General features: G+C 41.6%; 1 protein-coding gene across 1 annotated transcript in view; it reads right to left on the bottom strand.

Annotated features, from left to right (window-relative positions):
- Nucleotides 1–13,810, bottom strand: part of ltk (leukocyte receptor tyrosine kinase) — a 70,632-nt gene that overhangs the window by 26,477 nt on the left and 30,345 nt on the right. Inside the window, exons 2-8 of the mRNA XM_085442685.1 lie at nt 9,890–9,982; nt 7,961–8,107; nt 7,633–7,861; nt 4,711–4,844; nt 3,992–4,129; nt 1,241–1,390; nt 108–208 (exon numbers count right to left, since the gene is read on the bottom strand). Of these exons, the coding sequence (XP_085298811.1) occupies nt 108–208; nt 1,241–1,390; nt 3,992–4,129; nt 4,711–4,844; nt 7,633–7,861; nt 7,961–8,107; nt 9,890–9,982 (992 nt within the window). The remainder of the gene's footprint in view (nt 1–107; nt 209–1,240; nt 1,391–3,991; nt 4,130–4,710; nt 4,845–7,632; nt 7,862–7,960; nt 8,108–9,889; nt 9,983–13,810) is intronic.

Here is a 13,810-nt window from a genome sequence, read left to right as displayed (position 1 = left end):
TGGTGAGATATTTAGTATGATTTGAACTCCCCCACACAGACACAGACAAGACAATCAAACGTGCTTAAATTGAATAATTCAACTACTACGTCAGGCGAGTAACTGACCTGGCAAGCAACAGAAGAGACTGGACGAGGGAATGCAGAGCTCTGAACGAACGCTTCTTTAAGTGAATTACTCTCTCTGACAGGGAGAAACAAGAAGTGCCCTAGGGGAAGACAATAAATGTAACACATTTACCAGGTTATGTGATTTAGCTAGTTAGTTAGTTAGATTTTTGAGCCGAACCCACATCAATCTTTCTTATTGATCAACATAAACCAGCAGCTTATAAAAGTAATGACTTTTATGGAGACGCAAATTGGCCATAGACGCGAGGCAGATAAAGTACTTAAAGCTAAAAGAATAAAGTGCTGTATGAATGTGGGGTTAAAATGTGACTTGTAGACTAAAGCGCATTGAGGTTAACAGAGCTGTAAATGTAATGCAATGCTCTGCTAGTCTCAATGAATGCCGGACACTAATTTGCTTGCTAAATGACTTGTGTACAGCCACAAGATGGTCAGCTGACATTTCAGTCAACCTGAATAGAGCATATTAACTACCAGTTACAATTACATCTTTTATTTCATCTTCTGCTGGCAATCCTGCTTTCATCCTCTTTCGACATGCAAAAAAACCTCCTGCAGTGTTTTACATTTGCCTGACAAACGAAAGCTCCACAGTTCAATCCTGGGAAGAAACTTACACCCCTTGGGGTTGCTTCAAGAGCATCCAGCGTAAAAATGTTGCCAGATCAAATACGTGGCACTACCTGCTGCGGCAAGCCCTCGTGAATAAGGAGTAGCACCCGTCAGGTCTTTCTGACAAGCATACATATGCTTTAAAGTTACACTGCGAACTAGAAATGACCTGACAATGCTTCTCAGACAATGCAGCAATAGCGGTTTTATTGTTTTTACTTACTGAACATCAAAACAAGCATTCTCGTCATTGGCTGTGTATTAAAAAAGAGTAAATGCAAAAATCCTGTTTGCAACAAAGGAAAATTAAGAAGTTTTGACACAAGGAAATGTGAGCTTCAAAAACAAATGAGGGTATTTTCCCATCACTCCACACTGCAATAATTCATCGGAGCTGGAGGAGATTCACCAGAGGAAGAGTAATTAAATTAGGGCATAATTCACATGTGCTGTGCACACACACGCACACACATTCACACACACATGCAGACACAAACCTTGTGTGCGCTGCAGAGCGAAACCCTGCATGTCTTTTCTCTTCATGAGCTCATCTCCTGCAACTCTCCTCCAGCCCGAGTGCTGGTTGGACATAGACCAACCACATGAATCCCCGTCAAACGAACAGTATGAGCCAAAGGGGAGAGCATCTGGGAAGGAAGCAGATTATCATCATACTTCAAAAAGACAGAAACCACAGCTGCTAAAAAGTCCATCTCCTACCCCGGATTCCTCGTCTTTCAGACAAGAATTATATTTTGAAAGAAATCATCCGAGCACAAATTATACGGAGGATGTTTTTCTTCACGTGAAAGTCGCGCGTGTGTTTTCTTCTGTCACTCTCCACACTTTGCACTACACGTGTACTGCGACACATTTCAGATCAGAGCACTGCGATTACTCCCAGACCTTTTAGGATGTTTTTTTCAGTTTCACCTTCAAAGTGAAAATGTTGTCCAACAACTCCAAAACATAGTGACTCTTATCAGTTTTGGGGGCTTGCAAATACTTCACTGGGTCAACATATACTGCTCAAAAAAATTACTTCTTTGAGAAGATGCCACATTGTTTGAAATGAAAATTCTTATCTTACAGAGGGTTGAAATAACAGAAACCCTGAAAATCTAGATTAAAAAATGATGCAGCAGGCTTGTCCATTTTCCTGATATTCCATTGCTGCAACTCAAGATATTACTTAGTAATTTGTATGGCCTACAGGTGCTTGTGTGCATGACTGACATCCTAATGAGACGACTCATGGTGTCCTGGGGGATCTCCCATCAGATCTGGACCAGGGCATCACTGAGTTGCTGGAACAGTCTGAGGTGCACCATGAACTAGTAGGAATCCACTGCAACAGCACAGGATCTGACAGAAGGTGCTGTTGCCTAACCGATCTGAGGTCTGTGTCTCCCTCCATGGATACGTTTCCCCAAACCATCACTGACCCACCACCAAACTGCTTGTGCTGAATGATGTTAAAAGCAACTTAATGTTCTCCACAGGTCAACCTGCTCTCATCTATGAAAAGCACAGGGCAGCAATGGCCTTCAGACCACCATCATGAAGTCTGTTTCTGATTGTTTGGTCAGAAGCATTCACACCAATAATCTTCTCATCCTGTGGAGCAGATACTGGTTGTCCTGGTGGATTAAAGTCTTTGTACGACCCCCTCCTGCTCTCCTAGAATAACTGTCTGTCTCCTAGGATACCTCAATGCTCTTGGAGATACCCTACCTGTGCAACCTCTGTAGGGTCCAGGTATTGCCTCATGCTACCAGTAGTGACACTGACCCTGGCCAAATGGAAAAACAATCAGAAAAGATGAGGAGGGAAAAATGCCAGTGACCTCCACCTGTAAAACCATTCCTGTTTTGTTGCCTGTTGTTAATTTCATTAATACCAGAGGAGCTGAAACTGATTAACGATCCCCCCTGCTGCCTAACTGACCAGATCAATATCTCAGGAGTTGAACTGGCGTTCCTTCATATCTGAGGTAATGTATTTTGCTGAAAAGCTAGGACATGAATCACTTGTTGCATAAAATGCACAGCACACATGCAGACTATCCTTTGATAGTCAGCATGTGTAGGTTTAACCACCAAGAAGTATGAGGTCAAATAATCAATGTAATGTGTAGGCATATCTTTGAGCTTTTTAGGTACCTTGTGATAAGGCTATGTTTATGCTATGGAAGCTTCCCCGACTCCACCTTTGTCCTTGATGCAGACGGGAGATCGGTGTAATTCTTCTCCTCTCACTCTAAGCATGTATTTAATTGTGAAAGAAGCCAGAATACAGATAGAGCTGTTTCCAGTTTTTGTGCTAAAATAGACAAAACATGTAAGCCACCTCTCTATAGAACCCACAGAGATTAAATTGATACCGATGTTTGCACATGAAAGTGGTTAAGACACCCGTGTGCTCGTTGAAGAAATTACATCTCCGCTGTGGCCTTTCCCCCCAGCGTTTCACAGCTCAAGTGCTTTAAATAACCCTGACTATATCGATTTTACTGACTGAAGCGTTTTGCCTTTTCAGTGTCTCGGAGAGTTTTTTCTTTGCACACAGTGATTGATGTTATAAAAAAGAGAAAGAGGTAACTTGTTAGATTGTGATGTGAGAGGAACTGAAAGGTAATGACTGATGCTTTTTTGTGCATGTTTTTTTCAATAGGATAATAAATCTGCAAAGGGTTTATCATATTATCTGAAATCTTTGATGTAGACAGAGAAGAGAGCTTTGAAAAGAGAACAGCCTATTGGATTCCTGACACTACATTTTACTGCTAATTAGGAAAAAACACACTAGGCGGTGAAAGCGTTTTAATGCAAATTATCCGAGGAAGAGAATCTGCACTCAGGTTTCAGACTTTAAACACCCCACATAATACTTATTCTCTACACTTTAAATTTATTGTGTAAAGGCCCTTGGCATGGAATAATCTTGTGCCTTTGGTGAAAGGATTAACAATTTATCATGGACTTAAATTTTATACAGCTAATGCAAATGGATTACAGCTTGCCAATAGCTCGCTGACTGCTTCAGGACTGCGCAACAGTACGCTGGCCTGATATAACTCCCGATGTGCACAAACTGAAGCATTCACACGTGTTTTCCTGCTCATAATGCTGTCGCTATAAGAATCGGTCAGATGGTGCAGATGAAATCGAATCAAATACATCATCATAAAAGCTCTGCTGCACTCTGTGTGATTTTATTTAAAAAAAACAACAAAAACAAAATCTCACCACAGATGAAGCCCTCGTCTTCTCCATAAGGACAGTCCGTGTGGAAGTTACACACTTGGCTCGTGGCGATGCACTCTCCTGAGTGGTTGCAGTGGAAAGATTCCTCACAAATGGGACTCATTTCACCGAAATGGTGTTCTGCAATGGAGACAACCACACAACAACTGTAACAAGGTACAAAGCAGATTTAGAGGCCCGGTGAGTTAGGATGAGTGACGAGGCAGCTTTTACAGGAAGGTCGGTTGATTCTGCGGAGGGGCTTTTCTTGACTCGCTGCTCTATACCGTAGAGACTTGAAAAATGTGAAACCACTGAGAAAAAAGGTTCAAGAAATCTGCAAAACAGACCAGGCATCTTTTGCCTGTTTGCAAATTGACCGCAAATCATGAGCTTTTAAATTTTCCTGACACCAGAGCATTTTTGTGTGCTGACATTAACTTGCAAAACATGCATGAGACAAAAAAAGTAAACCTAAACACATTTTGAGTGAATCAGTTTTCATAAGCAACCTTAACTGTAATCTGTAGAGAGAAAAGTTCTCCTGTAGCAGCTGTGGAAACGTTAAAACACGAGTATGTGCTACTGTGAAAGTACCTCAGGTTTTAAAATAAAGTTTACAGCTGGTTCCTTTTATCTGGTCTGTACGGTTGTAGGTGCTTATCACGGGAAATGACCAAGAGCATCTGGTTTGAAAGCTCTTAACGACCTGATAAACTCACCTGATTCACAGTTTATGAACTCCAGCGAGTCCAGAGCCACAGTGGCTTCTCTCTCACACGAAGTGTAGAGCAGGGTCACCTGAAAGGGTCCAGCCACCCAGCCAATCGGAACTCCAAAAATCTGCCACTCAAGCCTGCATTAAGCAATCACACAGAAACAAAATCAATCGAATTTCTCACATAAGCAGCAGCCCTGGGCCATGTACTATGAAGCGAACTCAACATACCCAGGGTATCTCTCCAATATCTAGATTCACTTGCCCTAGCATCAGCAATTTGGGTAGCGTCAGCAAACTCTGGTTTTCCCCTCTGGGTTCACATGAAAGTAGTTGCTTTGGCAACAGCCAATAAGTATACTGGCAGCAGAGGGGCTGAGTTTACAAAGGATCCAGAAAGTATAAGATTACAAGAATTTAAAGAGGTTGGACTCATAATACAGACCGATGCTCATCAGTGAAACGCAAAACCATCAGCCCCTCTTACTTTCGACGTGCAGAGGTTTGAGGAGTGGTGACACGATTTAGGTGATTCATTTATACCTGATAATCTCTTACTTGGAGCATAACCTGTAAGTCACCATGGTGATTTACCCCAGGAAGAAATGAACCACCTTCATAATACAATAACCTCCGTGCTAACCCTGAAGTTCATTCAAAGTACACACTTCTGAACTTTTGTGGACCTTACCTGACGAAGGTGCACGTGAGAACCAAAGATCTCACACAGTTAGAGCTCACATCAAAATGTCAGCTCACCAGTGCAAACTACACGTATTATCCAGCTGCAGTGATTTGTAATGATGGGAGAAAGCGCAGGTAATAGACTGGTGCATTCATAGCTAGTGGTGATCTCGCTGTGACCTGCCTCCAGCATGCTCTTCTCAGACATCATCTTCACCTAAACCAAAAAGACTCTTTCCATTAGTGAAGTGAAAACTGTTTCCTGCTGTGCGCTACATTTGAAGACAACTGCGGACCACGTCCTGACTTGACTCTCCCCCACGTCTTCCAAAGTTCAGATGTGAAAACAGCTACATGTGTATCTTTTTTTTCTAACTCTAATTTTTGGCTTTTATAGTTACATTAAAAAGAAGTGCATTAAAAGTAAAACAAGTAAAGGTTAAAACAAGAGTATCTTCACTTTCTTGCCTTCTTTATGCAACATTACTGCCAAGATGATTTATTTTGTATAAAAGCCTGCACTGCAGTTTCTACAGTCAAGTTTGCATTTGTTATATGTTCTGCTAAAGCCCTCTGCATTCTCTGAAATAAAGAACCTTTGTAATGTATGAAAACTGAAGCTGAATATTAAAATCCTTCACCTGCACCCTCTTCTCATTTCTCACCATAGTGTTTTACTAAATAATGTTTGAGCCTTATTCCATCTGTCATTTATTGGCACATTTCCACTACTGCTGCCATTATCAACCATGGGAACCGCACTCCTCCATGAGCATGTGTTCCACGTAACAAAAGCACCAAACATGTCGCTATTATTCAGCATAATCCATCTGTCACCTTGTCATAAGTCCAACCTGATTGTGTTTTCACAAAGCTGGCCCACAGCTGTGTGATTATAGGTGGCGTAATAAAGCAAAGCAAATCCTGCTACCTGGGATATGTGACAGCACCCAAGATTTACCTCACACGTCACAAATCCTGCTCTCCATTTCTAAAAATACGTCCATGCTACGTAGCGCCAACTGCGCAACCCTATCGTATATGCAAACTAGACTATTTTCACCACGAAAGCTGTTTAGAGATCAGTGCCCGGAAATTATGTTTGACCATTGAAACTTTTGCCTCTGCAGTGCTGCCTGATCTCCTCTGGTGTGACAAAGCAGTGATCCCTCATCTATGTTTTCATTCAGAGAAAGCAGGAGGTGGTGAGCAAAGTTTGTACTGATGTGATCAGAAGAAGTTGCAATGTTTCCAACACACACGGTGGCAAATGGTGATTAAGTAGGACGCTGTGTCGACAAGTCTAACTCCTGTTAACGCATTCACACCTCCTGGTCACCAGTTTGCTCCTCACACGACGCACCACCTTGAGTCTAGGAAACTTTGGACTACGTCAAGTTCTCATCACGAGGATTGTTTCTCCACACGAAATCCAGGCCTGCGGACGTTCAAGGTGAATAGGAAAATCACAGACCGCACACTGCGAGTGATTAAAAATGGCAGCAGCGATCAAAGTGGTTTTGAAAGAGAGATTAGCCTAATTCTAAGTGGTACGGGTTTTTTTTTGCTTATTTGTCTGTCCCAAGTACACAAAACTTTTTGACAACACCTCATACAGCCCGATGTCAACTCCTGTGACCATTCAGTCTCTATTATGCACTTAACAAAATTGCGCCATATGTCAATACGCATGACATCCCACACAACGCACAACACACACTGAACTACTTCACTGAAAGATGAAGCCTGTTGGATGGTAACTGTGCTTTAAATGAAGAGTGTGTCCAGACATTGTATCTACAGATTTTGTTGGATGAATAGCCAGCTTAATAAATAAAGTCACTGTGTGTGAGTGTGTGTGCTTGTGACTCATAATGGAATTGCACAGCCCATTACTGCGCAGCCACTAACAAACCCAATGTACAAACTTATTGCATATGCCAATCCATCCTCCTCTGTCCTAACCAATTATATGTAACTTCATTTCCAGCCTGCTTCTAGTCTCAGGAATGCTTTTAGCTGTTCTAAAGATAGTTGTGCTTCAGCATTAGATCAATAGGAAATATCTGTCCGTGTTTCCCAAACAACACGCAGTCACAATTCTACAGTTTGCCTTAGATGGTAGGCAGGAAACATTTTTCTTACATAACTTTAGTGGGACAGAAGTGTGCCTTCTGTTTTTTTTTCAGTGAAGAGGACTGGTTGTGTTGCACAATAACAAAAGGTGAGTGTGTTCGCTGACCTGCGGTCGTCTCGTCCCCTGTGGTGCAGCATCTCCGAGTGAACGTCTGAATCTGGTTGAGCAGGCTTGATCAGCAGTGTGAGGTTCCCCACCACGGGGCCGGCCTCATACACAGCCACCTGAAGCAGGCAGTCCATGCTGCTTTTTGGCAATACTGGGCTCATTAAGTGGTAGTCACATTTCCCAGAGGCCTCAGCTTCAGGTGACGGGGTTAAAAGAAGGAAGTGTCCTAAGGTAATAAAACAAAGTGGAAAATTCATGGTTGAGGAACACTGTGTATCAGAGCACACTGATTTAGCTGCTCCTCTGTGAGTCTCTGCACTCTTACCATCAGACCTTCCCTCTGAGTTGTCAGTTGCAGGCATCATCCCAGCCTTTGTACTCTGTGGTTGCTGTGGCGACACCAATAACCAGTCACTTCGGCTGCTGTTCGATAAAGTCCAGAGACACGGTGACTCAAAATCACAGGAGGGAACTGCAACACATGAAACAACAAAGATGAAAACTCAATTTTTAAAAAAAGAGTCCATCAAATTATGTAGATTATTTGTTGTTGTTTTTTTAATGTTTTTGTCTGAATGTGTAATTACTGTATCGATTTAAAAATGCACTGATTTGATTACAGCTCCAAGCTAACAAATATACTGAAATATAAACATAAAATACGTCTTAATGGCATTTTTTTCCCCACTAGCCTGAAATAATCATATTTATACACACATGCAAAACAGCCCCAAATCTAAGAACTGAAAAAGTGTATATTTCTCACGTTATCTTTATCCCACTATGTATAAAATCTTGAAACGAACTGATACTGTATTAAAGAAAAAAACAACTTGTCCGCAAAACTTCACAGTAAATAAACAGCATCTGCGATTTCACAAAAAAAGCCTCCAAACTCATTTATATGAATGCCTGAGTGGGGATGAGTAACACCATATGTTTTTTAGGCTTTTTTTTTGGGGGGGGGGGGGGGGATTGGGGTGGCGGTGGTGAGTGGAAATATGAGAAATGTGTTTCTTTATTATCTCGAGACCAGAAAAAAGTTAGGATGCAACTCCTCCAGTGATGCTTCTCTCTGAAAATATCTCTCTTTAATATAAAAAACTAATAAAACGCAAATTCCAAACACATAAAGGATAGATAAAACTAGACAGGAAAAACTGTGCCTGAGAAAATGAAAAGCTATGAAGGATATATATTTTAAAAAAGCCACAACATTTTAAAAAAATTGTATAAAATGTCAGCTCAAGGCCTTTAGTTCCACTAAATCAAATTTAAATCCAAAATCTGTTTAAAAGTCAAACAGACAGAGCCTTTGACTGATTTTGTGTCTGTCTGTGTGGGGGTCGATGAACAGGAAGGGGACGGAGGAGACGTTCAAGACATCATGTGACAACTGGAGAGGAAACTGCCTTAACCACTAATATGGCAGCAAGCCAGGGGAATTAGGAATCCCTCCTGGGATAAAGCACAGAATTATTAACTAATTATTTCATATTAACCCACATTCATTTCTTTAAACCAGATAAAAGAGTAGCCTTCCTCTGATCACAAATGATATAAAAATGTTGCTTTTTCACAGGCATCAACATGCTACTTGTGCTCCTGGCAATCTAACAGGGGAGTGTTGTTACAGCTCGAGTGATGCTTGCACTTGAAATTCAAAATGGGTAGTTTTGTCTCAAAAATCCAGTTTTTCAGGGATAATTCCCAATGTAGTCATCTTTGACAGATGCCAGTCTTTTTGATCCTCTGCCTGCACGACAAACTACTCAGGTTCTTAATTTAACCATGCTTTCCAGTCAAAGAAATATTCATGTAGATGCATGCAATGAGTATAAGAAAAGCAATAAAAACAACCCAGGTGATAACTGGAATACAGATTTTCAATTTGTGTCAAATCATCAAAGGGGCGATCGTGGCTCAAGAGTTAGGAGTTCGCCTTGTAATCGGAAGGTTGCCGGTTCGAGCCCCAGCTTGGACAGTCTCGGTCGTTGTGTCCTTGGGCAAGACACTTCACCTGTTGCCTACTGGTGGTGGTCAGAGGGCCTGGTGGCGCCAGTGTCCGGCAGCCTCGCCTCTGTCAGTGCGCCCCAGGGTGGCTGTGGCTACAATGTAGCTTGCCATCACCAGTGTGTGAATGGGTGGATGACTGGATATGTAAAGCGCTTTGGGGTCCTTAGGGACTAGAAAAGCGCTATATAAATACAGGCCATTTACCATCAACACATCAGTATTCTAGATACAAACTCACAGTGGCTGTCATTGTCCAGGGGATGAGGAAGAAACTCATCTGGGAAGTCTTCGTCCAGAAATCGGTCAAAAAGGGCGTGGCAGGTACCGCTCACTAATGACAGAGACAAACAGGTTTTATTAGTTCGAGATGTCATACAAGCATTTCACTGTCTTCAGTCACTCTAGTAAACTGCAGCCATCAGAACCGCTTTAACTCTTCATGGCAAAAATTCAACAAGGTGTTGGAAACAGTCCTCAGAGAGTTTGGTCCATATTGACACGATAACATCTCGCAGCTGCTGTAGATTTTGTCGGCTGCACATCCATGGTGCAAAACTTTCCATCACATCCCAGAGGCTACTGGACTGAGATCTGGTTACTGTAGTTCTTAGTGCTTAGTTAGTAATAAAGGACCAAACCTGTGCCAAACTGTACAGAGAGAAATTCCCTAACACCATTACATCATGACCATTGATACAAGGCAGGGTTTATCTATGCTTTCACATTTACGCACATCCTCAGACCAGGCAAGACTTTTCCAATCCTCTGTTGCCAAATTTTGGTGAGCCCATGGGAATTGTAGCCTCTGTTCCCTGTCTTTAGCAAGCAGGAGTGGCACCTGGTCTTTTGATATGGTCACCTTGATTGATTTGATTGATTTTCCCATTGATTTGAGATACTGTTGCCTTCCTGTCAGCTTGAGGCAGTCTGGCTTTTCAACTCTAACCTTAGGTAACAAAAAGGCATTTTCACCCAAAGAACTACCGCTTACTTGATATTTTCCTCCTCTTGGAGCATCCTTTGTACTGTAAACCTGACATGCCTAAATCTATTAAGTTGCTGTGATTGGCAGGTGTACCTAACAAAGTTGCCAGGCAGTGTATCTTTTTGTTTTGATAAACAGAATCAATAATTTTCATGGATGAGTCAAAGAGAAACACTCAGATTTAGTATGAATAGCTAAAATAAAGGAGGTTTACAGCAGCGTCTACCAATAAACCATGCTGCTGCAAACAAGACGAAACAAAGTGTAACACTGTTAAGAAAAACATCAAAGTGGTCGTCTGAATCCAGGCTGTGGAAACCTAAAAACTAATATGACGCATAATTGCCCTGAGTTTCCACTGCTGCCTCGTTAGCGCCGCAACAAAAGTGCTACAAAACGAACACCGGAATTTTCAGGTGTGAAAACATATTGTTAGCATGAAGTTTCACATGAATTAGAGGACTTTACATGTCAAGACGAAAAACGAAAGCAATTACCAACTGGCCCTTTCCCAGCTTAACTTTTATTTTATTTGATTCCTTATTTTTTTGGCATCTGTCTGAGACCTTTAATAAAACAAAGTGGGGTTCTGGCAGCACTTCACATACAAGCAAGAGTCATGGAAAGGAATAAAACTGCTGCGATACAGTAACTTTAACAGTAAACCAATGCTTTTAGATACACAAGCCTTGAATCCATGAAAAAAACAGCAGTAATTTCTGCTATGCAAGAAACTCCACACACTGGAAATTCTTCCAGCATGTGGCACTTTCTGCAGCTCATTGTGAAACCAACCTCTCAGTCTATTAGATGTAGCTGAGTCAAAATGTTTTTACTGTCCCCCGTTTAATTCCATCCCTTTCAAAGACAGCTTGCCTTGAGGCTTAAATGCTCACACAACCACCAAAATATAATATTTTTTATCTTTTTCTCCTCGTAGATAAACTCCTACATGAATGGAAATATACATACAGAAATAGCATTCACTGCTTCGCAGCAACAATCAACAGACATGCTCTTATTTTGGAGACGCAAGCTGAAAGAAAAAGTCACATTCAACGTATTAACTAGCATGACGAGTGGACAATGAGGGAGATGATAATATCTTACAGGGTCACAACTCAAATGTTGCAATGGCCCCTGAACAGTGGCGTTACTGTTATCTGATGCCTGCAGGGCAAAGTCAAAAAAGCCAAGCAGGACAAATTCAATAGCTGAAATTGCTGTTTACTGAAAGCGGTTAGTGATGCTAATGATGAGGAGGTGAGGGGTCGTGCCTATGAATGGCAGCCTTGCTATTTATTGATAATTATGGAATAACAGCTGCTATGGATAGTTCCGAGCACGGAAACGGGAAAAATTAAACTGTAGGAAAAAAGAAAAGGATTCAGCCAAAAGAAGAAAAAAAATTAACCCGCTATTATTAACATAAGCTTGGGAATCCCCCAAGAATCCAAACTTTTTATTTTACTCCCTCCAACTCCTTTCTTATCTTGTCCAGTATGGATTTAAAAGATAAAGAACAAAAGAAATACAAATTTAAAAAAAAACACCCAAACACTCTCTTTTAAGCTAGAAAGGAATTACTGAACTATCTGCATCATCATCAGCCGGCAGCGAGTTTCTTTGATGACAATCCAGGACCCCGACTACACTGTTACTGCACCAAGGCCTTTGAGGAGAGTGTAACTTTTAAAAGCTGTCAGCTCAGTTGAAAGCAAAGCCTGCCCTTGTTAGTTTCTCTATCAAGGTACTGTGGAGTCAGAAAACTGCTGTGCGTTGTAGTTTAGCTAAGTTCAAGGACGGGGCTTTGTTGCAGATCTGAACAGCTCAATAGAAAAGGCAGCAAACTAGCAGGGGCCTCTTTGCCACCAGTTTGCTGTCTCTCCGTCACTCAGCAGAAGTGAAACCATTAAGAGTGAGCTTTTGTTTAAAAGCAAGATCAGCCAGAATCAAAGGAACTTATCATCAGGCCACAGAGCAGCGGCCTGATGATAAGGTGGATAACCTGGCCTCCATCTCCTTACCTATCTCCTGCTCTGTCATCCATCGCATACGCTGGCCTCTCAGAGGATTTGCTTTGCACTACCAGGAAATGTATGACAACAACAACAACAACAACATCTGGGTGTGTCTAGAAAGCTTTTTTTTTTTTAAATGTACGTGTGAATATTGGCTGCTTGTCAAGTCAACAAAACTCCAAAATTGCAGCTTCAGAAGGACTCGGAGCAATTTTCTAATGAGCAGACCATGAATTATACAGTTTTTATCTTCAAGGCTAGTTTCTGAGTGCTGAAAGCTATTTGTTACATTGGATAAACACATTCGCTCTCCATGTGCTCATGAAAGTGGCATGCTGTAAATGCCTGAGCTAAATTAAGCTAAGCAAGGGTACAACCAGAGCACTGCCTGATGCTATTTACACGCTCGCTCCTGGATTCTCTTTCTCTACCTGTGCCTAAATCATCATATCACCTGACTGAGGGCATTTCTCACTCTCTCTAATGAGTTTTGTAGTTTTGCTGCAAATTTTGCTTCCAGACCAACAAATTAATCATCAATCAATTATGTTGAAAAGGTATTTTTTTCACTTTTGGTGTTATTTAGATGCCACCTTCCGTTTTCACCATGATTAGGGTCTACTGGTCATTTTCACTTAACTCACAAATAATGCTGAAAATAAAGTTTGCATTATTACGGCTGTGGACGTTTTGAGTTACAGGTTGGTGCCATAATGGTATAAAACATGGACGTAGTTTCCAGGTCAGAAAAATCATGCCAGTGTACAAGTACCTTGAACCTGCATTCTACCTGAAGGCCACCAGATGGCGATAGCTGTGGTCTAAAGCAGCGGTCGCAATCTTAAGTTGTTAGCCAGTGGGTGCATGGTTTCATGGTCATACTCGCCCTCTTTGTCGCCTCTGTTTTATTACAGCCAAGATGGCGATGGCATTAACACTCATGCTGAGGCTTCAAAACAGGACTTCAGAAACCAGTGGCTGATGTCACAGTAGCTACGACCACTTTCTATTTTGTCTGTGGTTGGTGCCTGCCAGACTTGTCTACTAGGCATCACTTTAGCTAATTTGAGCATTTGAGGAGCATTTTTAAAACAAACAAACAATGTAATTACATGTCAAATGATATGTAGCTAGTGCACTTAATGGGCTTAAG

This window comes from Copadichromis virginalis, linkage group LG19 (genome assembly GCF_057382275.1).
Source record: "Copadichromis virginalis isolate Kocher_CV1m ecotype Utaka linkage group LG19, C_Virginalis_male_GT1.1, whole genome shotgun sequence".
NCBI classification, from domain to species: domain Eukaryota; kingdom Metazoa; phylum Chordata; class Actinopteri; order Cichliformes; family Cichlidae; genus Copadichromis; species Copadichromis virginalis.
Note: the sequence above shows the minus strand (reverse complement) of the source record. Positions and strands in the feature narration are given on the sequence as shown.